This window comes from Suncus etruscus, chromosome 11 (genome assembly GCF_024139225.1).
Source record: "Suncus etruscus isolate mSunEtr1 chromosome 11, mSunEtr1.pri.cur, whole genome shotgun sequence".
Classification (NCBI taxonomy): domain Eukaryota; kingdom Metazoa; phylum Chordata; class Mammalia; order Eulipotyphla; family Soricidae; genus Suncus; species Suncus etruscus.
Genome location: NC_064858.1, coordinates 71,818,437 through 71,844,234, shown reverse-complemented (window position 1 = coordinate 71,844,234; position 25,798 = coordinate 71,818,437). Strand labels below are relative to the sequence as shown.

General features: G+C 37.3%; 1 protein-coding gene across 1 annotated transcript in view; it reads left to right on the top strand.

Moving 5' to 3' along the window:
• NAV3 (neuron navigator 3) overlaps nt 1-25,798 on the top strand; it is a 531,493-nt gene that overhangs the window by 427,981 nt on the left and 77,714 nt on the right. Inside the window, exons 13-18 of the mRNA XM_049783639.1 lie at nt 11,084-11,216; nt 11,852-12,122; nt 12,920-13,628; nt 15,631-16,119; nt 19,139-19,180; nt 20,539-20,699. Coding sequence (XP_049639596.1) covers nt 11,084-11,216; nt 11,852-12,122; nt 12,920-13,628; nt 15,631-16,119; nt 19,139-19,180; nt 20,539-20,699 — 1,805 coding nt within the window. The remainder of the gene's footprint in view (nt 1-11,083; nt 11,217-11,851; nt 12,123-12,919; nt 13,629-15,630; nt 16,120-19,138; nt 19,181-20,538; nt 20,700-25,798) is intronic.

The following is a 25,798-nucleotide window of genomic DNA, read 5'->3' as shown; positions in this document are numbered from 1 at the left end:
TTTGATCATATAATTTGTATTTGCATAGTTATAAAATATAAGTATATAATGAAATAGATTTACATGTAAAATTCACTTCATCTTTGCTATTAATAATGACCTGAGCATTTTCCATTATTAATATTGGATTAGTGGTTTCAGCTTTTATCCTTTCACAAGACAATATGTTGTAACTTATTGTTAATAACTGATCACTTAATGCTTAGAATTTGAGATTCCTGGTAAATTTTGTTCTCTACACTGTAAAATTAGGTATATAGATTGTATTCTCTTTATAGAATGTGACATTGGGTAATGTATATTTGTGAATTAGTGTTGTCCTCTATTTATTCTTTCTTACCGCTCCTTCTTGTACCTCCAAATAATGTTTTCACATTATTTAGGGCAATTTCTGAGTGCTTAGCCGGGAGTAACTCCTGACAATCAAATGGGTGTGGCCCCAAAAAAACAAAAAACAAAAAAGAAACAAACAAACAAAAACAAAAAACAAAAAAACCCACATTTACCTAAATTCTTTTAACATCAGAAAAAAATACAACAAACATTTTTGTTAAATACTCAGTCTTCAGCTCTAGGCGGCATTCTCCTGGCAGGTTTATGGTACTGAGCACTTATAGATATAATGCAACCCCCAGGAAGCTGCCAGAATACAGATGTGCTGTAGCTGCCCATTCAATATCTGAGAGCTTATTAGTGCATGTAGTTAAAGAGAAAACAAACAAACAAATAAACAAATGATGTTAGAAATGCTGAGATAGTAGAATGTATAGGAAATCGGAGCTTTCATTGTAGTTGCAAAAACAGAATGGTCTCTAGACCACTTCCAGACTATCTCCTGGTAATGTTTTCATCAAATTCAAGTATCAATTAACAGGACTCAAAGCATAATTTTAGTTCAGGTCTGTGCTAATTACCATTATTTTTCTACATTAAGGGGAAAGCGTAAGAGTTATTATGCTAAATGTGGAACTCTTGACAAACTGGGACTTCCTAGAAAGATGCTAGAGTTACTATTTAAATTAAATGCTATTTAGCTGTGAAACATTCATTTTTTAATTTAGAAACTTGTTTTTAAAATTATTAAAATTAAAAATTTTTTAAACGGAACCAGTGGTGCTCAGGAGTGACTGCTGGCTCTTCATTCAGACAGTACTCCTGGTAGTGCTAACGAAATCATATGGGATGCTGGAGAGTGAGCCTGGGTAAGCCAAATTCAAGGCAAATTTAAAAGTACCTGCTGTACCTGATCCAGCCCCTAGCTGAGAATTATTTATAGTAATAAACATTAATATCAAGTCTGTTTTGAGGCTAGGAGAGCAATCAATAAACTCTTTGTGCTGATCTTTTCATTTCCTTTTATTTTCAGACAACAAGTAATGAAGATGTATGGTGTTTTCTATTGTGGCATCAGATAGGAAAGAAACAAAAGAATAAAAAATTGCTCATTATAAAGAAAACTTTAGATAGACTGAGCTAAATGTGCTGAATTATGCTAGTTTGAAATGAGTTTATGTATAGTCAAAATATATTTTGGCAGGTAAAGAATCTATTTTTATTACTGAGCTAAAAATTGCCAGAGGCAAATAATCATATGTTAAATACATTATTAGGATGTTATATACATGGTTTTTCTAGAAATGTCAATTATCATGCTTATGATGTAGTCATGTGGCTTAAACACAGAGCTATATAAACTTTTCACTGAAGTTTGCTATTTGTGATAGATCAAAAATATAAATATGACTTATATGAACATTAACTCAAGAATCTGATATGCTTGTCTTATATTAATTAATTTAAAAGCTAGAATATGCTCATTCTGAAAAGCTAGATAGCTCAGAAGCACATAAAATAAACTAAGTAGGGGCCCGTGCGATAGCACAGCAATATGGCATTTGCTTTGCATGCAAAGCAAATGCCATATTGCTGATCCAGGATAGACTTTGGTTCGATTCCCACGTCCCATATAGTCCCCCAAGCCAGGAACGATTTCTGAGCATATAGCCTGGAGTATATAGCCTGAGCATCACCGGGTGTGGCCAAAAACCAAAAAAGAAAAGAAAAGAAAAAGAAAAAATAATAGAAAGATAGAAATTAAGTAAATTATATGATCCACCGATAATATTTTGGGTAGATCAAAATATTATATCCATATATTATCTAAATATATTGTACATAATGCATATGTAAATTTTCCTCATTGAGATTTGTTGGTTAAAGTATTTTTGCTGTGTTGAAGGGCATACCTGGTAGTATTCAGGACTCCCTCCTGGCTTTAACTCAAGGATCACTCCTGGCAGTGGTTGGGTGCAGGGGCGGGGGGGGGGGGGGACCTTATGTGGTGCTATGAATCAAGCCACATGTAATGCAAATGCCTTAACCACTGTACTATCTCTGGACTCCAAGAGGGTAGTGTTTTTACCTTCTTCATTTACTATAACCTTACAATAAGTTTTAATGTTCTTAATAAATTTTACATAATTAGAATATATGAATTTTTACATATTTAGCTAGTTCAATCTTATGCTATATGCATTTCCATTTTTTACTTTTAAAAGTAATAATGCTAACAATTTTGCATGTAAATACTCAAGTACAGTTGTAATTATATTTTTCAGATAAAATCCAAGAAAACTAGCAAGTGATTCACAGTATTAAATATCAACACTGAAGATTCACATTGATAGTGGGAAAATACACCATTGTTTGCTCCCACTAGTCACAAAGAATGTCAATATAAAAAATACTGAGACTTTCTGGGGTGAGAGAGATATTATAGTAGGTAGGGCATTTGCCTTTCACGTGGCTGACCTGAGTTCAATTTCCGGCACTGCCAGGAGTGTAGTCCCTGAGTGTAGAGCGAAAGTAAGCCCTGAGCATTGCCAGGTGTGGCCCCAAAAGCCAAAATGTAAATAAAAATACTGATATTATCAATTGTAGTTTCTTTCAGTCAATAATTTAAGTATCAGTTTATTTATTTTGGTTTGAGTGGGAGGCAAACCTGGCTGTGCTCAGGGCTTACTCCAGGTTCTGTGCTCAGGAATCATACTAATTAGGGCTCAGAGACTGTAGATGGTGCTGGAGGATGGAATCGGATGGTTCACATGCAAAGGGAGTGAGCTACCCACTGTACTATCGCTGGGATCCTTCATTTAAATAATAAAGGTGTAAACTATTTGCTCACTACTGTTTTGTATCCTCTATGAGACAGGAAGTGAGGCTGAATTTTCTATAGGTTTATTAGGTTTTTGTTTTTTTTTTTGGGGGGGGGGCACAACCGGTGACGCTCAGGAGTTACTCCTGGCTATGCACTCTGAAATCGCTCCTGGCTTGGGGGACCATATGGGACACCAGGGATCTAACCCAGGTCTGTCCTGGGCAGCCGCCTACTGCTGTGGTATCGCTCCGGCCCCTTTATTATTTTTGTATCGACAGATTGACAGTGCCCTTTGTTAACATTTCAAATGAAGTTTAATAGTCCACATGGTGAAATACAGTCCAGTTTGTTTCTTGGTTTTTACTTTCATGAATATTTTTATATTCAGAGTGATTGTGTATATACATACTTATATTATTACTTGCTTAGTTGGGAGGCACATTAGGTGGTGCTCTGAGTGTCTTCCTGGCTCTGCATTCAAGGATTACTCATGGCGAGGCAGGGAATCTGTGGTGGTGGTGGTGATAACATCTGGGTCAGCTGTGAGCAAGGCATGTGTCTTCCCGGCTCCGCTGCCACTCAGGGCCAGAGTAAAAAAACATTTTTTAGCTTTTTCTCTCTTTCCTTCCCATGAAAGTTAGTGTATTTAATTGTATTTCTGCTTTGTTTTCTTTTATATTTCACTTTTATGACAAATTGAAAACTTTTACAAATAGCTAGTAAAATTATTAAGCAGGTTATTGATACATATTCTGGATTTATTCTTGCCATTCACTCTAACACATATTAGGATTTTCAACAACTATTGAATGTGTTCACTTGATCTATTTATTGATTGTTGATCTATCACTGATGTACTTTTTATACTGATAGAAAAACACATTTATAGGAAGCCTACATATTAAAAATGCATATTTCATGGCCAAAGTGATACTACAACAGGTAGGCCAGGAGCTTGCATGAGACTGACTTGGATTCCATTCACAGCACCATATAGAATCCCTCAAATCATAAGGCGTGATTCCTGAGTGTACAACTCAATCCTCCCACCCCCTCAAAATATATTTTTATTTATAATGTGTTTCTAAAAGCATACTTAAAATTATTTTTAAAATTAAAAATTAATATTCTAAAAATATGTGTGAATTTTTAGTGTCTGAAACACGTCAGTGCTATTGCTAGGTCATTAAGATAGAAATCAATAGGCTGTAATATAAAACTTTGGTTTAAATGTGAAAAATTGTTGTTCTCATTTTTAAAACTTTGCAGACTTTCCAAATATCCAAACATTTAGTTTTAGTTATTTTACTTAATAAATAGCAATCACAGTTACACTAATCCTCAGTTGTCTTCCCTCTGAAAAACTTCCATTGTTACAGAAAATATTTTTGGCATTAGCTACTTTTTTTTAGAAAGACAGACATGTGCAAATGACTATAATCTCAATGTTGAAATTAAAAAGAAACATTATAGACAAATAAAAGAGGGCAGCAAAAGCTCAATAATTTAGCTGTATGGCTAACTACAAAGGAACTTAAAAAAGGAAATCTGGGGCCGGGTAGGTGGCGCTGGAGGTAAGGTGTCTGCCTTGCAAGCGCTAGCCAAGGAAGGACCGCGGTTCGATCCCCCGGCGTCCCATATGGTCCCCCCAAGCCAGGGGCGATTTCTGAGCGCATAGCCAGGAGTAACCCCTGAGCGTCAAACGGGTGTGGCCCAAAAACCAAAAAAAAAAAAAAGGAAATCTGTTCTATGATATCTTTCTGGAAATAGCATATGTCAAAGTAATAATTCAATAAAATATTTTTAATTTCAGAGAGCAATATTTTAACAAGAGAAACCTTTTTATTTGAGAAATATAAAATATGTTATAGACATTCCAGATTCTTTCTTTTTTTTCTTTTCAAACATTGAGAACACTGCTGTGGTAAATAATGTCCCTTTAGAAAAACTGCATTTTTAAAAAAACATCCCTTCAAAAATTTTTTAAAATATCTTTTAAAAAGATATCAAGGAGCTATCTCTAGAAGAGGGTGAAAGATAGTTCATAATTAAAAATATCCTTGCTAGGAAATCCACATTTCAGCACTGGATAATGACAGATGGTTGCGGTAACAATGCAAACTCACAGAATCTCCTGTCTGGCATCCTTTTAAAATGCCCATTTCCTACCAAAAGCAGCCAACTGCTTTCTTCTTGTTTGTTGTGCATAGCTCCACAAAATAGGAGGAAAAATGCAAAAATAACTTTAGAGTTTTCTTAGCAAGGGAAAATATTATGCCTGAAGAGTAAAGGTGAAGTGGTGATGTGTTAGTGAGCAGGTGTCTTAGTTGACTGCAGTTTCCCAGGTGTCATCCCCTAACAGATGCTTGGCCTGATATGTCTTTAGATCTGCCACCTGACCAGCTATACCCATGGTATGATCCCAGTCCCAAAACTCTGGTTTGTGATTCTGAACTCTGCACTCACTTGATTACTCTTCTTCCCTATAAAAACAGCCCACAGAATTATTTTATCTTTGGTGAGACCTGACTCAATTTTCCCTGATGACCCATGGAACAGAAAGTGAGACTTCGGAATTGTAGTACTTAGAAATGAAGCAGATAGAAAATATTAGTTCAGGCAGGCAAAGGACAATCAAAGCACATCCATGATCAAGTGTGGTAGCGGAACAGGAGCATCCAAGGAAGGGGTCATTGAATCCTGATGCTGTTAGGAGTTAAGAGATTTACAAGAATTGAAAAGGTTCAGATCATAAACGGGATAAAAGATGTGAAATCCAGTGATCAAAGAAGACTTTGACAAATGGGGCAGCCTTTCACCTCAAATAGAGAGCGTTTATATCATTCAAGCAGAAATCAATTTCCTAGGATTTGGTGAGGGCAAACACATGGGTCTGAAAGAAAGAATAATGCACTGACACAGGGAAAGGCAATTCCATCTCAGGATGTGGGATGCAGCTGTGGGATCCCAGATCTACTCAGAGAGGAAACCAAGCTCTGATCTTTGAGCTTGGGGAAAGTCAAGTAATGAGTCAGAAAAATCTTATGTGCTATGAATACCTGGAATTGACCATGAAAATGTTTTCATCTTCTACATCCTTCTTTCACAAAGGATGAATTCAGTAACACCCTGCTTAGCCTCCTAGGAGGTGAAATGTGCAATATTCTTCTCAGGTCAATACTAGTTATAGGATAGGAAAATAAAATTTATCAATAGGATTTATACCAATCCTAGTATATTTTTGCCCATATTGCATATGGTTAACTTTCTGTAACAGATAAAGTTCCACGGGTATCATAGAAAGTAGAGTGTTATCTGGATTCTAGCTACACCATGATACAGCTGTGAAGCCTTGTATAGAATTAAACCTGTATAAGTGTTTGTGACCACATTATATAAATTCATGTAACATCCACTGAAATTTAAACTTAGAATACTCCATCTTGCATAAACTTACCTTATGTTTTAATAGCTCACCAACCTCAACCCAAAGTATGTTCACTTCATTTGCTTCTCTTCCTTCCCCTTGACATTGTCTTATGGAATGATTTCAGCATTGCCCAGTAGACTATTGTTATCTCTTAATTATTTTCTCTGCCTCTTTTCTGTTTTTTTTTTATGCATACTCAAAGAATCAGAATAAATCACCCAAAACTTAAGGAAGGAGACAACAAAGACTTCTAAGTCTGCACCTTGGTTATTAGATAAATGTACATGGCTTTTCTACATATAGTCATATTGAACTCTTGGTCTACTGAACAATGCATTTTATATATTTCATTTTTAATGTGTTCATTATTTCTAGACTGCTATATGTTTCTCACTTAGTTTATCTCTCTCTCTCCATAACTTTCTTCAAATATACAGTGCTTCCAAATAATCTTCCTTTATATTCTGGAATGAGTCAATTAAAAAAATTCTCATCATAACACTTCTTTCACCAAAATTACATTTTTAATTTATTTTTTATTTTTAATAAAATATTATCTCTTTATAGGTAGTTTGAGCCTATATTTTTATAACAAGTTTTAATAAACTACAGAAACACATATAAATATTATAGGTTGACATCAATATATTTATGTAACATTGAGAAATTTTATTTTGGAAATTTTAAAATATTACCATTTCTAATCTCCTCCTGTCTTGTAAACAAAAAAAACAATCTAAGAAATGAAATGCAAGGATATTATTTTCTCTTGTTTAAATATTAATGCACGTAAGTCTTAATTGAGCCCAATGACCCAAAAAGGGACGGTTTAGCATTCTTAAGTAGAAATCTTTTGATCTTTCTTTCTTTCTTTTCAGGGCTCACTCCTGGAAGTTCTCAGGGGTCATTCCTGGCAGAGCACAGGAGATTGTATATAGTTTTTGGAATTAAACTAGGATCAACCACATTCAGGCACCTTATTCTCTAATCTCTCTCTCTCTCTCTCTCTCTCTCTCTCTCTCTCTCTCTCTCTCAACCACATTCAGGCACCTTATTCTCTAATATCTCTCTCACTCTCACTCTCTCTCTTTCTCTCTCTCTCTCTCTCTCTTTCTCTCCCCTTACACCTTTCTTGGCAAGAGGTAGTGGTTTGGGGACTATACCCAGAATTCCTCAGGGGTTATTCCTGGCTCAAAAATTCCCAATATTGGGCGACATCCAGAATTGTTCAAGGCTATTCTTAGCTCAGAAGTCAGGGTCAGTGCTGAAGTTTCATAGACAAAGCAAATGTCTTACCTCCCCCTTTCTGTTATCAATATAACTATATATCCCAATTCAGTCTCAGTGCATTTTCTTCTACTCAAGCCTGAATGAAGTAACTATATTTCACCTAAGGGCAAACATATAGGAAAGAACCATTTCTCCAATACTAGAATCATTGCTTGTCTCAAGATCAGAAGGTAAATAAATACTAAGATAAGAAGAAAATACACATATAACTTACCCATCAGAGTTTTGAGTATAGTAGTAAAATAAATCCATCAATTCTTCAGTTGTGCAAATAAATATCTTAATTAATGTTTGTACTTTTTACCTTTCAATTTCTTACCCTTCTCTCCCTTCAAGATGTAAATTTGAATAGAGACAGAATAATAACTATAGGAAGATCCACTTATAATGCCTGCATATTTTTTGGTTTATTTGTTTGTTTGTTTGCACCACACTGGTGGTGCTCAGCACTGGTGGATATGGCCCAAAAAAACAACCTTAAGAGAAAAAGAAAGAGAAGACTATAATGACCTTGTCAAAGAAGCCATTTTTATTCACAAAACTTACTAGTTGTCTTGTATTAGTTTTCCCTTAATTTCATCTAATCAATGTTTTAACAAAATGCATCATTAGTGAATATTTAAGTGCTAGAACAGTGAAGTAACCAGATTATGGTTGTAGTTTTTTACTCTGCAAAAATAGACCATTTATTTATTCTCCCCCTCCCCATAAAAATAATTTGTCCTGGGTCAAAGACTGGGCAAAGACTGTGAAAGGAAATTTCTGGAGGTGGGAGCAATAGCACAGCAGTAGGGCATTTGCCTTGCATGTAGCCAACACAGCTTCAGTTCCTGGCTTTTCATATGGTCTCTTAAGCCTGCCAGGAGTAATTTCTGAGCACAGAGATAGAAGTAAGTTTTGAGTGCTGCTGAGTATGCACCCCCCAAAAAAAGAAAATTTATTTCCTGACTTTTAGCCACAATCTTATGGCTGACCCATTTTTGGAAGTTGGAAAACCACATAAAATAGAAGCAAACTTGTAGTAAACAAAGGTACAGAAGGAAAAGTATTTCCTTGGAAATCATGAAACAGTTCATAGAGAAAATGATGTTCAACTAGATATAAAATCATTTAGTCAAACACCAGTAAGCCATAGTTTGTGAGCACTGGCAGAATATAATATCTTAAAATCTTAAAAGATTCCAGAAAAATTATTTTGTAAATGGCAATAAAAATGTGTACATTTTGAGATTAAGTTAGTTTTTAGCATGAAATCATTTTAGTATATTATGTCATTTTATTATTTAGAACTTTTCAAGTCTTCTAATGGCTTTTTTATGATTACAAAATTTCTTTCTTTTGAAATGCTGAATAAATATTTGTTGATATATATCAAATATCTTTCTATCAATGACCCTGAAGTAATAGAAAAGTTACACTTCAGTGATTTAAATGTTCAAACTTTGCAGACAGTGTATTGCATTTGCTGATTAAAAAAAGGGATGTTGCATGTCTCAGTGATTTTTGTGCTCATTTAGTTTTGAGTGGATACTTTTATATATTGGAACAAAAGTACAAATAGATTCTTAGTATCTTAAACATTACATAGAAAAGGTCTTTGGGTTTAAATGATTAAAGAATTCTTGGGGCCGTAGCAGTATCGTAAGTGTAGGGTGTTTGCCTTGTACGTGGCTAATAACCTAATATGGACCCCAGCATCCCATATGGTCCCCAAAGCCAGGAGCAATTTCTGAGTGCATAGCCAGGAGTAACCCTTGAGCGTCACCGGGTGTGGCCCAAAAACAAAAAAAAATTCTATGAATGCTCATAAAATAAGTATGTATATTTTATTGTGACTTATGGTTTCATATACAATGGCCTTGAAAAATAAAGCTTGCCTAGAATGTGGTAGAAAAAATATAACCATGTTTTCTTCATTTTTGTTCTTCAAAAATATAGGTCACAATATTCTCTTGTTTATAACTGAATTAACTAGTGATGGTTAGGATATAATTTGCAAAATCACTTCAATAATTACTTGGTTAATATATTCTTCTTATAAAAAGAAGCATTAAATAAGAGCTTAGGATATATAACATTTATTTTTAAAAAGGTCCTTTTTAGGGTGTGAATTCTGGGGTGAACATGGGTTCAAGGCTGGGCCTGAGCATAGTACAGCAATTATGGTGCTTGCCTTGCACATGGTCAACCTAGAATCAATTCCCAACATCACATATGGTCTCACAAGCCTCCCAGGGGTGGTCCTTGAGGGAAAAGTCAGGAGTAAGTCCTAAGCTTCAGAATGGAAGAGATGTTCCTTATGCAGAAAGAATTGCTAACATGCTCTGTGGGCTAGGCTTGTTCTGTTTGAGAATCAATTGCATTGGTACAAAGTCTGATAGGTCTGAAATGAGAAGTTTTGTTCAATGGTCTATCTTTCATTCAAGAGGTAAATCTGATCAGAATTGATTAAAATTTGATACTCAAGTCAGTCATGTATATGACTCAATATATGATTAAATACCAATCTTGAAGTTTCAGAGAATGATGGAAAGCAATTACAACGTAGAATAAAGAATAGATCAGATCAATAAGACAGTGTGTAGGGCATTTGCCTCCATGCATTTGACACTGGTTCAATTCCCAGCAACCCATATGGACCCCTGAGCACCACTAGGAATGACCCCTTAGCATGAGCCAGGAGTAACCCTGACCAGCACCTGGTGTGGCCAAGATACAAATACTAACACAAAACTCTAAAAATAAACAAAAAGAATGAAGAATTACTCGGTGCTTCCTGACCATGTATAGTTCTGTTTTAATTTTTGACAAATTGTGAAGTCTTGTGTGTGTGTGTGTGTGTGTGTGTGTGTGTGTGTGTGTGTGTGTGTGCATCCTGGTTGATTTATGAGGGGGAAAAGACATTGTGATCAGTAAAGATATTCTTTTCTGATCCATGTGATATTTGTAGTTATGTTGTGTTTTCATTCTTTTGATGAACATTTTTCTGGCATTTGAATGTAGAAATTGATCTTAATAAACTTCACTTACAGTTATCTTTAGGTGTGCTCTCCATTCTTATTTCTCTTATATGGGAGATGGAAATCAATCATTCTTGGTAAAGTTAGGGGAGAGGTTGGTTTCCCGTGGCCATTCAGGGGGCTCTGATGAGCAGAGGGGGGCAACAACATTAACAGCGACCTCACCGTTGCATGTCTTGCCTTTAGCTGGGACGACAGCAGCTCTGTGAGCAGTGGTCTCAGTGACACCCTCGATAACATCAGCACCGATGACCTCAACACCACGTCCTCCATCAGCTCCTACTCCAACATCACCATCCCCTCCAGGAAGAACACACAGGTGAGAGTGAGCTGCCTCCTTCAGTACAAGAGTTTTTTCTGTTTAAGCCCTAAAGCTCCTACACCATTGATGTACAATCTCCCCTCTTATTTTGAAATATTGTGTAAGTTAAAGATCACTTGTATATATGCCCATGTCTATTGATGAGAACCTGATCTATACAGACTTATGTTGCCAGAGCTGCTTCTGCCAGGTTCATTTATTGGTTTGGATCTAAAATTGTTCCAAGACCTCAGCTATGTATTATTCTTGGTTATATTATATTGCCATCAAGTATTTTTGGATCTTTGAAGAACAGTAAATTAAGAGAGATCTTTTTGTAAGGGACATTGATTAATTAAATCTTATCTTGTCTGACTTTTTCTTATTAGATGACAGAGAAGTTCCTCCTCTCTGGAGTGCTTAATTAAGGTTTCTGTATGAATTTCCTCTGACATTTTCTCATAGGAAAAATTAGGTGACTAAAATTAATGAAACTCAAATAAAGACCTGATAAAAATAGAACTCCTTAAAATTCTTCTGAATTATAAATTATTGATGCTTTGGAGGGAGTAACTGACTCTCTGAAATGTAAGACTCTTCTTGTACCTAATACATGTTGAACCGATTTTGTTCCTGTGGTATTTTCTTCCCAGCTGAAGATGGACTTGGAAAAGCGATCTGCTCCCGACGAGTTTTGGGACAGCTCAGAGGAGACAAGAAAGGGTGTAGAGGAGGAGGACAGCCATGGAGATGGCAGTGGACGATGGAAGGGCATCTTGGCGACGTTCCCTGAGGACTCAGACAAGGCCAGCCAGAAAGCAGGGCTCCCTGTTTCCCAGACGGGGTCCTGGATAAGGGGTGCGTCGGCCCATGGAGGGGCACCAGCGAGGCAGAAAGCTGGGACTGGAGCACTCAAGACCCCTGGTATGCTTGGTCTTTAGCAGTAGTAGGACAGTAGGTCCTGAGGTTCTAGCTGTCTATCCATTCCGTGTTCTTTTCTCACCAGCTTTTAAGAAATTTGGTCAGATTATAGACCACACTTCCAGATGGTCTTTAAGTCTACATTATGTGTCCTTTATGTCTGTCTGCTTCCTAAACATATGATTGCTTCCATGTAGACTTTCTTAGATGAGTTTGGGGATCTTTCAAGTCTATCACGACTCTACTGCCAAGTTGTAGAAACAGGAATCATCTGATTAATCTAAGCTGGTTGAAATGCCAGAAATAAAAGCACTATTTGTAAATTTAACTGACTAAAAGAAAAAGAAAAGTGAAATAATTCTTCCGAAATGCATTCTTTCTTTTTATTTTTAAGACTCCCTATATTTTAGGTAGCTCCTCCTGAAGTACTGATATGTCATGCCAGTCCGTCCAATATGATCCTCACGTGCATGGCTTCATGATGATTTTTCCACCTCTTAGCTTGCTAAGAAGTACTGTCCTTAAGGACAGTTGTATGCAGATTATAAATAATAGAAGTAACAAAAACCCTGCCTTTATTTGCTCTTCTCAGCCTCATAGCCCCACTCAGTTGCTTTGTGCTCTATGTTCTCAATATAGAAGATAGAGTGAGAGAGACAGAGAGAGACAGCATTTTCTCAGATCAAAAACAACTTGGTCTTGGGATGGGACTTCATTTAACTCCATCCTTTGTAGTGTTTTGAAAATGCATTTCTGAGCTCTAACTTGGCAAGCACTGTATGAGTGTGTTTCTCCTTCAGCAGGGAAAACGGATGATGCCAAATCCTCAGAGAAAGGGAAGACGCCCCTTAAGGGTTCCTCTCTGCAGAGATCTCCCTCCGATGCAGGCAAAAGCAGCGGGGACGAAGGCAAGAAGCCCCCCTCGGGCATCAGCAGGTCGTCGGCCACAGGCTCCTTCGGGTTCAAGAAGCCCAGTGGAGTGGGGTCGGGCACGGGAATCACCAGCAGTGGGGCCACCATCACCAGCGGCTCAGCCACACTGGGGAAGATCCCCAAATCTGCTGCCATCGGCGGAAAGTCCAATGCTGGGCGCAAAACTAGCCTGGACGGGTCCCAGAACCAGGAGGACGCGGGGCTGCAGGCGACCTCCAAGAGTTCCCTGCAGTACCGCAGCCTGCCGCGCCCTGCCAAGGCCAGCAGTGGGGTCCCAGGCCGTGGCGGCCACCGCTCCAGCTCCAGCAGCATCGACTCCAATGTCAGCAGCAAGTCAGCGGGTGCCGCCACTTCCAAACTCAGGGAACCCACCAAGGTGGGGTCTGGCCGCTCCAGTCCCGTCACCGTCAACCAGACAGACAGGGAGAAGGATAAAGTGGCCGTGTCTGATTCTGAAAGTGTCTCATTGTCAGGTTCCCCAAAATCCAGCCCCACTTCCGCCAGTGCCTGTGGGACGCCAGGGCTCAGGCAGCCGGGGTCCAAGTACCCTGATATCGCTTCACCGACTTTTCGGAGGTAAGATTTTCCCCAGGGATGCCCGGCAGAGATCAGGTGCTGGATGTGGGCACAGGTGAGCCCCAGGGCCTCACCTCTCTGGGAGGGAGTGGAAAAGATAGTGCGTGTGCGCATATGTTCTCTATATTTCTCTATATCTTACATTCTAGGTTGCAGATATTGGAGAAACATTTTTCACTTTGTTTCTGAATGCTGTGAGTCCTAAGAAGCAGATCATATTGATGAGGGGTGGGGAATGGTGGAGCAAAACATAAAAATAAAAACCCCAATGCTCTTTTTTGTAAAACTTGGCAGTTTCACTATCAATGTAATACTGTTAGCAACACAAACATCTAAGCAATTGGAAGGCAGATGGCAATACATAGGGAGAGTGAGAAAGCAGATTAATAGCTGGTAAGGTTCTTGTGAATATTCCAGCTCTCCTTTATGCAGTGCAAAAAGAAAGCTAAGAGAGGCTTTTATGACTCTTAGTCTTCATTCCCACTGTTTACTTTCGTGTTGGCATTTGCCAATTGTAGTAAAACAACTTTTATAACTATACATAATTGAACAGATTTTCACTGTACCCAGTCTTGAGTTTTTGATGAATGTTAAAGTATGGTGTAGACAGAATTTGGAAACAAAATTTGAAAATGTTTGCTACAGGATAACAAAAAGAGGTAAACTAGATTTCCTGAAGCTCTTTCTTCCTTTCATTGAGCTCTGGTAAAGAAAAAGATTGGATTTTTGTGCTGGGACATTTTTCTGGTATAGAAAGCTTGGGTTTCTACATACACTGAGATGCCAGTCACTACTTGTAAAAACCAACATGTTTTATGTGACAATACAATACACAATTAAAAACTTGGTGAGAAGATCTGAGTCCATTTCTGACATTCTAGATTATGGTCTCTATTTTATTACATGGTAAGGCTTTGTAACATTTGTTTCTATTATACTGACTAAACCAACATTCTTGATATGTGGGGAGTAAAGAGGTCTTGAAACATTTAGTTTACATTTCAAGGAATCTTAGATTTTTGACTTCTTGAAAAGCGTATAGGCTACCTAATATTCCTCAGAAGACATATTAATCCTGCAATGCTGGCTTTGAAATATGGTTTCTCATTGGTAAGAATTATCTATGATTTGTGCAGTTAACTATTTTTGCTCTTTAAGCAAAGACTAATAGTGCCCCCCAGTGGCCCATTACCTATAAAACGATTTCTCATATTCGTAGTAATTTCACGGTAGAAAATATGAATTTCATCACACCTTAATCAATAATCATTGTGCCATTACTTCATATCACTTGACCTCCATATTTACATAAATTTACTTATATCATCTGCCTCATTTTCAAAACTAAAATGTTTTCTCAACGAAACTCCAACACGTGACTTACTTACTTCCTACTATGTTTCAAATCACATTATAGACATGTATTTGAATAACGCTGGCAACAATCCTAACACCCTTTAAAACAGAGAAACTGCCAAGTTACCAACCCTTTCCATTGTGGTTTCAGCCACCGATCTCTGATAATGCCATGAGGCACTCAAACTTCTAGATAGGCCTCAGAGTCTTGAAAACTGGGCTGGAAGTGTTCCTTTTGAATTTTGAAAGACAAAAAGTGAACCATTTCCTAACGAATGAGTAGAAGTTATTTCATCATAATGGTTCTATCAATAAGTAGATAGTCAAGTGATCTAATTAATGGGAAAAGTTCTTCTGAGCCCTTCACTGGGAAAAGCCAAGGGTCTTCATGCTCGGTGTAGCTTTGGCTTTGTCCACTTCTCTACCACCCTCTCCCCAAATGGGAAGCTCCTTCCAGTGATCTGAGAAATTTTGACCCCAGTTTTAAAAAGGTCAAGTTTATTCAGGTTCATGGACATAGAGACAAGGAAGGTGCTGGGGCCCTAGGGTCACCGAAGCATGCTTGGCTCTATGTTGTGAAAGCCTGAATGTGAATGTAGCTGGAGTTTCTGGGAACAACTGAAGTTGTTATTTGTTTTTCTTTTAGGTTGTTTGGGGCCAAGGCAGGTGGCAAATCTGCCTCTGCTCCTAGTCCTGAGGGTGTGAAATGCTCCTCAGCCATGCCCAGCCCTAGTACCACCTTAGCGCGGCAAGGCAGTCTGGATTCGCCGTCGTCTGGCACGGGCAGCCTGGGCAGCGCTGGCGGGCTGAGTGGCGGCAGCAGCCCTCTCTTCAGTAAACCCACAGACCTAACTGCAGATGTGCTGAGCCTGAGTCCTTCGCTGGCGTCCAGCCCGGCCTCGGTTCACTCTTTCCCCTCAGGTGGTCTCGTGTGGGCTGCCACCCTGAGCAGTTCCTCTGCTGGCAGCAAGGACATGCCAAGTTACCAGTCCCTGACTAGCCTCCACACAAGCTCTGAGTCCATTGACCTCCCCCTCAGCCACCACGGCTCTCTGTCGGGACTGACCTCAGGCCATTCCGAGGGCCAGAGCCTGCTCATGAGAACGGGTAGTGTGAGATCTACTCTCTCAGAAAGGTGAGCTTTTCTGGAGGGGCTCTTTTCTGTCGTGTCACCCCATATTCCCTGGATTCCAGCTACCTCTTCCCTGCTGACACCCGGGACTCAGAGTAATTAAGGTTCCATCATGATGGTGCCCTTCCTGCACTCCTGCCACCAAATGTCCAAAAGAAATGGCGTCCAAAAAATCAGGCAGTAGCAGAGCTTGTGAGTCAATATAGGCACATATATGTATGGAGAAAGATGTCTTCTTAAGAGAAGTTAATGTCCACACTTTAGCTCTAGAACTATATAGAGGTCACAACAGTGATGACTTAAGCATTTTTACAAGACCACATAAATGGAGTTTATACTTATTCTCTGATCGATAGCACGGTAGGTAGGGCATTTGCCTTGCATTTACACAGCTGACCTGAGTTCCATCCCCGACATCCTATATTGTCTCCTGAGCCTGCCAGTAATAATTTCTGAGTGCAGAGCGAGGAGTAACCCCTAAGTGCCACCAGGTGTGACCCAAAACCAAAACCAAAAGCAAATGGATGACTGGAGAACTCACAAACAAATTAGAGGGGAAAAAATCCAATATAAATTCTTAGAGAAGAGAGAACATAAAACACTGTTATCATTTTTAATGGGCCTCTTGAATGGAATTGGCATTACAACATTTGTAATGCTATGTTTCCCTCTGGTTTAATGAGCTTGGGAATATTTTGGAAAAAAATAACTTGAAATAGAGAAACCTTACCTTACCTAATATATATTAGAAAATATCATTGTTGACCAAAGTAGCTCTCAACTCCTCCCAAATTGCCTTCTCAGATCTTTGAATAATGACATCTCCTGTCAAGAAATTGTCTCTAAATTGCCGCTTTTTCTTAATAAAATTCATGTTGCTTGTTTCATGACATGTATAAAGCTTTCAAAGAGAGTTTGGTTGTCTATGTGTCAGTAGTAGAAACACTAATGGTCACCAAAAATACCACTATCGCCAAGTTCTTTTACCTCCCCAGTATTCCTGGATTTACCATGATTAAATCATCAGTAGAATGTTGGCAACATAGCAAAAACAAAAGAAAAAAAAGTGAAATTATGTTCAATATTGACCAGACAAATTGGGACTAGTATTGATACATGTAGTTCAATACTTTACTATTTGTCTACAGTTTCAAAATATTTTCTTGATATTCATATCCTAGTTTATTAAATTTGTAGTTTTTGTTGATTTTAAATTTTTGCCACTCCTTTTCACTAGAACAAACACTAAATTGAAGATGAGCAATATGAAATAAATTGTTCAACAACTTTCCTTATTACCGCCCAAGATTATTGCTGGCTCATGGCCATACTCAACCAGTCCATTTTGTTCTGTTCTGTTTGTTCTGTTTCCTGTGACCTAATGAAACATTTAAAACTATTTAAGGCAGTAGCTAACTTTGAAAATATCTGATTTATCTTTAAAACTCAGACTGGGCAATTGTATCCTCCTGTTCCTATAGAGCAGCTGTTGGCACCCTGCAAACACCCTGTCTGTCTCTGTCTGACAGTTGGCAAAATCCCCAATTCTGGCATTCCCAACCTGGTTAAAACCAGCAACCAGTGATGTTTTGGTGGTACAAAAATTATCTGCAGTGCAATTCTAAATGCCCAGATTCAAACACTTATTTCTACTTAAATCTTTAGTAAATTTAAGTGTACTTTTTCTAGGATTTCTTTAGTTACATTTACTGCATCATATAAACATGGTTTTTAAATATATATGTATATATAAAACTTATATTTTTAAAACAATGCCTATATAATCTGCATTGTTATACTTTAGTTTGCACATGTGAAATATTGTCTTTTTTTCTTCTCTTTCTATCTTTTTTATGGAGCTCAGATTGAGACCATGATCTCACACATGCTCAGTTTTGTTTATATTTAAAGGTTTACTATATTTTTTCAATATAATTGGTTTTTGTTCAGCCTGTTATACAAAATGTCTATAATCAAGCTTTATCTTAGAGCTAGTCTCTATATAATAAGCATGTTTTGTGGCTGTTCGCACTATATAAAATTAATATTTATTATTTTGGAATGCTTTCTATATAGTCCAAAGTAATGGAGTATATGTCAAAGAAAACATTTCAGCTTTGATTTTGCATACTGAACTTCAAGTCAATGTGTCTACATTCATGTCTTATCATTTTCATTATACATTTCTGTGGATTTTATTTCCATTATTTGGTGTTTTATGAGAAGAGTTTGAATTCTGAAAGCTCAAAACTCTAAATTAATTTTATTCTTGAATTATCCACATACCAGAAACAGTAACAGAAATACCCTATTGTCACTTTGTTGACACTCTGGTGCTATTTGGGGCAGGCTGTTACTCATTTTCTCAGGCCCATCCTCACATCTCATTCTGTAACCAAGTTAGGTTTCTTAAAAATGAGACTGATAATGAGTGCCTTTTCTATATCTTGTTTATAATTTCTTAAGGATGGCATTATTTTATTAAATATATTAAAATGATGCCAAAATTATTGTATTTAAAACAGTATTTATTAAATATATTTTAAATGAAATTTTCCTCACCCTAAAATGAAATAGACTACCATTATTTTTTTAATTGATTTGAAGACCAATATAAAAAAAATATATCTCTTTCTAGCCATTGGAACTTTTCACTTTGGCCTTAGCAAAGCAGACCTCTGTCTGATGATTTTCATATATATGAAATCATAGCAGAAGTATTTCACTTGCATGAAAAGACAAAAATTGTTAATAAAATTGGGTGGGACATATACATACCCATGATGAAGCTCTTCTAGTAATTCTGTACTCATAGTTGAATTCTGTCACCCGATCACTGCATGTATTACAACAGTTGACATCTGGTCTCCTTTGTTTGACCTTTTCCAATGACTCAAACACTAAATATGTGATACCAAAACCATTGTTCTGGGTAGTTCAAACAGGGAAACCTTTTGGTAACATATGTAATTTGAAAGTTTTATTTACATTATGTCCTTAGGGGTCTTCTTTGTTTTAACAGCATGCAGCTTGACAGAAATACACTGCCCAAAAAGGGACTCAGGTACATATTTCTCCTCAGCACACTTGCTGCCTTTCTCTGTTATTTATATATTTTGTGTGCTATCTCTCTTCCTCTCTTTGTTTGTTTGCAATGAAGCTGACATGGAAGCTGATTCCACCTTTTAATCTGCATGTTCTCTCTTCTCTGAGGAACTGATGAGATAGTTTTCAGGTCAATATGTTCTGAAAGGTCAAGATTGAAGTAATTCAGTTCAGTGGTCATGCTATTGGCAGTGAGAAGGGCAGCAACTTTTTGGTGAAATGCAGAACTAACATTCGAAAATTAAAGTAAAATTTACTTCCCTGATTTTTGCACCTCAGAGGTAAATGCTTGCTAAACTGCAGAACCTCAAAGGACCACAAATAAGTTCAATGATTGTTGAAAGGTTGAGGGATATTCTAATTTAAATAAAATAAATATATTTCACTATTAAATGACAGTATTATAAGCTATTAATTTTAATGGATTTTTATAAAGGCTTAAGAAAGTGTTAATTTATATTTTTCAAAAATGTGGTTATTTTTCAAATTAGTTAAACATGTACAACAGTAGAATTATAGAATACACAGAGTACTTAATAATCACAAAAATAGAATGACAATTTATATCTTGGCCATCTTTTTTAAACACTTTATCTGAAGGGATTTATAAACTTCTAGTAGAGGTGTAATAGTATGAGTAAGAAAAGTTGCTGTTTGATGCTAGAAATTTGCTACTCTTGTTAAAATGAGTATTGGCCAGAGATTTTTCCCTGTCACCCTTTTTCTCAAAATCTTAGTGATAAAGAAAGGCTTACCATTACTCTTTTGAAGGTTATATGCCAGAAATTTAGTTTTCAATAACATAGGCCCATTTTTCCCTCCATTGGAAATTTTTAGACAGAATGTCATTTGATATTTTAACCAAACAAATATTTTCCCTTAAAAAAAAGAGAACTGTCAATTTCTGTTCCATCTCCCCTGCTTCTCTATGACCATCCACCACTCCAATGTCCTTGGCTTATGGCCTATCACTGTCTTTCATACTTAGACTGCTTTCACTTTCTCCTCTCCGTGTCCTCCAAACCCTGTGCTTTTGAGTTCTTCTCAATTAACATGGCTGTCTGCTCATTGCTTATGATTTTCAACTGCATATCTCACAAAAGCATACTTTTCTTCTGAAATCCTTTATTTTTCACCCCTTGTGAGATTAAAGCAGATGGTGGCAAATCACCCAGAAGAACTATGCAATTAGAATTCAATTTGATCTCTTTAGAGTGTTATTCAGTCTAAATTGCAAGCTCCTCTGCCTTGTGTCCTTGTCTGGCTGCACCTGGCCCAATGGATGTGCTGAAGTGTCTTAGCTATGCTGTTTTGCAGATACACCCCATCATCTCGACAGGCCAACCAGGAGGAGGGCAAAGAGTGGCTGCGATCCCATTCCACTGGCGGGCTGCAGGACACAGGCAGCCAGTCCCCACTGAGTTCTCCATCTGCAATGTCATCCTCTGCCACCGGGACATACCACTTTTCTAACTTAGGTAACTAGCTACTTCTCCAACAATGATCTTTCTAAAAATTTCTTTAAAATTCACCATGATGTACAGTTGCTCATAATTGGGTTTTATAATGTTTTATAATGAATAATCCCAAATTTGGGTTTATAATGTTCCAATGCTGATCCCAACACCAATATCAGCCTTCCTCCACCAGAGTCCCAGGTCCCCTCCCCCATCTCTTGCTATCATGGCGGGCACTTTTGACAGTTTGCTTGTTAATATTGGATCTCATGATTTTAGTGTTGTTGACTTCTGCTTTGAATATCTAGCTCTATTATTTTGAGGGACTGTCTGTTTTTTGTTAGGGCCTATATCCAGCTATGCTCCAGGTTTACTTCTAACTCTGCACTCAGGAATCATTTGTGGCAGTACTTGCGATGCCCTATAGGGTGCTGGGTGATCAAAACTGGGTTGGCCACATGAATGACAAGTGTCTTCCCACTGAACAGCCACTCTAGCCCTGCTCTATCATTTCCTAACGTGATCCATGTACCTGAATCCTCCAATCCTTGCCCTCCTATTGCTTCTCAGGTGTCTACACACACACACACACACACACACACACACACACACACACACACAAATACTCACACTAATTTTTCTTCTCCTCCCTATATTCTGGGAACAAGGGCAATCTAGGAAACATATTTAATATTTAAATAATTAAATTATTAAAATATTTAAATTATTCCTCATATATGTAAGAAACGATTCTATTTTGTTCCTTTACCACATAACTTTACAGGGGCCCTGATTTTTCCACCATTTAAACCGGTTATTTAAAGAAGGAATAACATTTTAATCTTAATCTTAATCATAACTTTTATTTGTATGATTGTAGCTGAAAAGCAATTTCATAATATTGTTTGGGACATTTTTATTGCTCATGACATCATCTTAACATTGGTAGTATAGTAATGCTATTATTTTCTAGACTAGAGATCAGATCAGAAACAATAGAGAGGTCATTTGACTTTGAAATATTAGACCCTTATCACTCTGCCAATATAGGCAGACTGAACCCAAAAGCAGCTGACTCCAAACTTAACATCTTTCTCATAATCTCCTTGGAAAGCAGTAAATTAGCTTCATTTATACTTGTTTCATAGTTCTTAAAAATGCTTAGAACTGGGGCTGGAATGATAGCACCCAGGACGGACCTGGTTTGATTCCTGGTGTCCCATATGGTCTCCCAAGCCAGGAGCGATTTTTTTTTAATTTTTTATTTAAGCACCATAATTACAAGCATGATTATAGTTGGGTTTCAGTCAAAAACAGAACACTCCCCTTCACCAGTGCAACTTTCCCACCACCAATGCCCCTCATCTCCCCACTGCTGCCTGTATTCGACACAGGCATTCTACTTCTCTCATTTAGCACACAGCCAGGACCCCTGAGTGTCACCGCGTGTGGCCCCAAAACAAAAACAAACAAAAAATGTTTAGAACTGTAGTCAGAAATATCTCCCAACTATGGAACTTATATCTAGATTGCAAGAGGCTCTGAGTTTGAGCCTGATAATGCACCCTCCCTTTTCACCCATGCTCAGTCCCCCATTGTTCTCCCAATTACTGCAGGTAATAACACTAAAGGTCCTGTATTGCTGATAACACAAATAGTAGTCCAAGTCCCACAAGCACCCCTGGGAAATGTACTATTACAATCCATATACATATAAAAATTCATAAAAATCCATATTGGTATACAATATAAATTATTATAAGAAGAAAAATATGTTTCCAAAACTCAAAGGTAACTTATTTTCACCATTCTAAACTTAAATCTCCCCTTCAAAGGACATGTACAACTTTTTGTCCAGATAATATTCTGCAAACATGTTTGGGTAAATGCAATGAAGAATAAATGACCAGATAGCTTAGCCATTGAATAACTTTGTTTTTAGCATCATCTGAAAAATAAAATCGTTTCTACATGTTATAGGAAGCACAGAAAGACTGACAAAATAATGGAAGAAGCTTTAAGCATGCCAGTTACTTAAGAGAACCAATTATTTAAAAATTGTCTTAATGCTCTTGACTCAGTTTTGGTCCTCTTTGGCTAGCTAGATGTGATCCCTGAGCACAGAGCCAGAAGTTACTGATCCAAGCTCTCTGTGTGCACCCTCTCCCCAATTAGAGATAGTTGGCTTTAAAATCTCCTGATAATATTCGTTTTGCTTTAAAATTGCTCTTTCAGGGGACACACTAATAGAACAGCAGGTAGGCTGTTTGCCTTGCACAAGCAGGCCTAGGTTTGGTCCCTAGCACTACATATGGTTCTCCAAGCTCGTTAGGAGTGATCCCTAAGAGCTCAGTCAGGAGGCAGCCCTCATCACCATCAGGTGTGCAAGACCAAGAAAAACCAAAATTTCCTTTTTTTTTTAATTATATACCCAAAGATCATCCAAATACTTCAATCATTTGAACTTGTTACCTTTCAGTATTAATGGAATTGTGTCTGCCCTATTCTGACTCTCCTTTCAAGACATCACAGAGCTTATGGAAATAAAAATAACCATTTATTTTGATCATAGTTCTCCACATGTGAAGAGTGTGAGTTAATCGTGAAGCTACCTGGTCCTCTTTTTGTAGTTATTACATCTCTTATTTCTTCTCTTAACCCACCAATGTGAGAAATGACCTAAATAGAGGTGTGTCACACTTTTAAAGTTTTCTCCTTTAAATTTTCAAGTAAAAATGTCCTGAAGCTCCATGTCTTGTTCTTAGTTATAGCTCCAGATTCTTTAAAAAAAAAAATGAACTAAAATTAGATTCTAGGCAAATATTTTAAAGCAATACCATAAACTCACTACTTATTTTTTAAATCAGCAGACTATAATTGCTTCTCTGTGTGAATATGTGAAATATAGTAAAAGAGAAAGTGAATTTTTAAAGCTCACTATCTTTGTTTTGAAAGTAGAAAGAAATGAGTGTATAAAGAAAACCTGGGGGGATGAAGGGAGTGAGCAGAGAAAAATAGAGAAAAAGCAGAGAAAAAATTACTTGCTATTTGCACATTTCTTTTTTCTTTGTTTTGTTTTTGTTTGTTTGTTTGTCTTGGGGCCACACCCGGTGATGCTCAGGGTTTACTCCTGGCTATGAACTCAGGGTTTACTCCTGGCTTTGGGAACCATATAGGACACCAGGGGATAAAACCGTGGTCTGTCCTAGGCTAGCAGAGACACCTTACCACTTGTGCCATGGCTCAGGTCCCTATCTGCACATTTCTACTAGTTCTCTTCTCGGTCACCATAATTCAGTAATAAATTTGACTTTGTTGTGAAGATATAACAAGACAAATTATGAGTCTTCTCTTAACAATAAAGTACTATATCTATTTCTCTCCTATTTCTAAAATTTTTTGTGTCACTGGACTTTGAATGGCTCATAGAGACCACTTATTCTGTCATTTTTGGTTTGTTTTATGTTGAATTCATGAAGAAACTGAAGGTTCTAGAGATTGAAAGATTTTCCAGAGGAGAATCTAAAGTAAAGATATCACTAGAAGTCTGCACCAATTTGTGTCAATTATAGTTATTCACTTATTCTGGAACATTCTTTGTCTCCTGTTCTATATTGTTGCCTGATCTTTTGTTGTTGCTGTTTTTGGGCCACATCCGGCAGTGCTCAGGGGCTACTCTGAGCTCTGTACTCAAAAATTGAGCCTGGCAGGCTCGGGGGACAATATGGGATGCCAGGATTCAAACCATAATTCTTTTGCATGCAAGGCAAATGCCCTACTTCCATGCTATCTCTCCAGCTCCTGCCTGATCATTTTACCTTTTATATTTGTCTGCCTTTCAGCCACCTCCCCCCAGTAGTTAACTTCTGTTTAATCATTATATCAAAAATATACCTGACATAGATAATAGGTGTATTTCCAATAGAGAATGTGTTAAAAGGCATTTGTAAAGGGAGGCTCAGAGAGCTAGTACTGGAGGTAGACACTTGCCTTGACCTCAGTAGAACCCCCTGCATTGCATCTGGTCTCCTGAGCATAGCCAGGAATTATCTCTGAGCATAGAACCAGAATCAAGCTCTGAGCACTGTGGCCCAAAAATGAAGGGAAAAAAGAGATATGTACATACAAATTAATCCCTTTAAATTTCGCCACTATTACCAGTCTTCAATTAGTATTTTATTCTAGTTTTACTGAATCATTTGCCTTAGAATCAGAGAAAGACAAATTGTCTTGGATAGTAGTCTGCAGTTACATTCACAAGACTTATGCAAAGCTAACAGCCAAAGGGTGTCCTTCTAACCTCTAATAAATCTCTTCAAATGATGCCCTTGTAAACATGGGAAAAAACATTTTAAAAAACTTCAGCCATCAAAGCCTTAGTTCATAATGCAGATCTCAAACAGGCAGATTTGCTGTGTATCTCAGATATAAATATTCAAGTCTGGAATGTCCCATAGTCTATCTTCCATCAGCTATAAAGACATTTGTCTTTGATGATTCAGGAAATTTATCTAAAATGTCCTTCAACCTTCCTCTCTGTCATTTCTCCGCCTCCTAATCTTTTCCTGTTTTCTTCTTCATTTTTACCTTTCTTCTAAAGATTGAAGCTCACAAATTTTGAAAATCCATAGTGTTATCACATAAATGCAAATTTAGCCTCTGGTCTCCTTCATTTGGGGGGGGGGGCTTCTTTTACTCTGTTTCTAGCTTGCTCTATTGAAATTGCTTTGTGAATTCTAGAAAATATTAGATATTTCATCTTAATGACCTCCTACCCTATTCACTTCTTTCTTGACATTGCTTAGAAAGATGGTAATGATACATGAAGTATTAAGTTCTGTGTCAAATAAAATAGAGCAAACTTTGAAATGATATCAGTTTACTTCTAAAGCAAAGATTTAAATCCTCCAAAGACTTGAAAATGCCTAAAAATTCTTTTTATATCTTAAGAATTTTTTTTACTGTTTTCTCATCTATCTTTAGCTAACTGCTAGTTTATAATATAAACTTTATAAAAAAAGATTCCAGTTTTTCTACCTGATTTTTTTTTTTTTTTTTGGTTTTTGGGCCACAACCGGTGACGCTCAGGGGTTACTCCTGGCTATGCGCTCAGAAGTCGC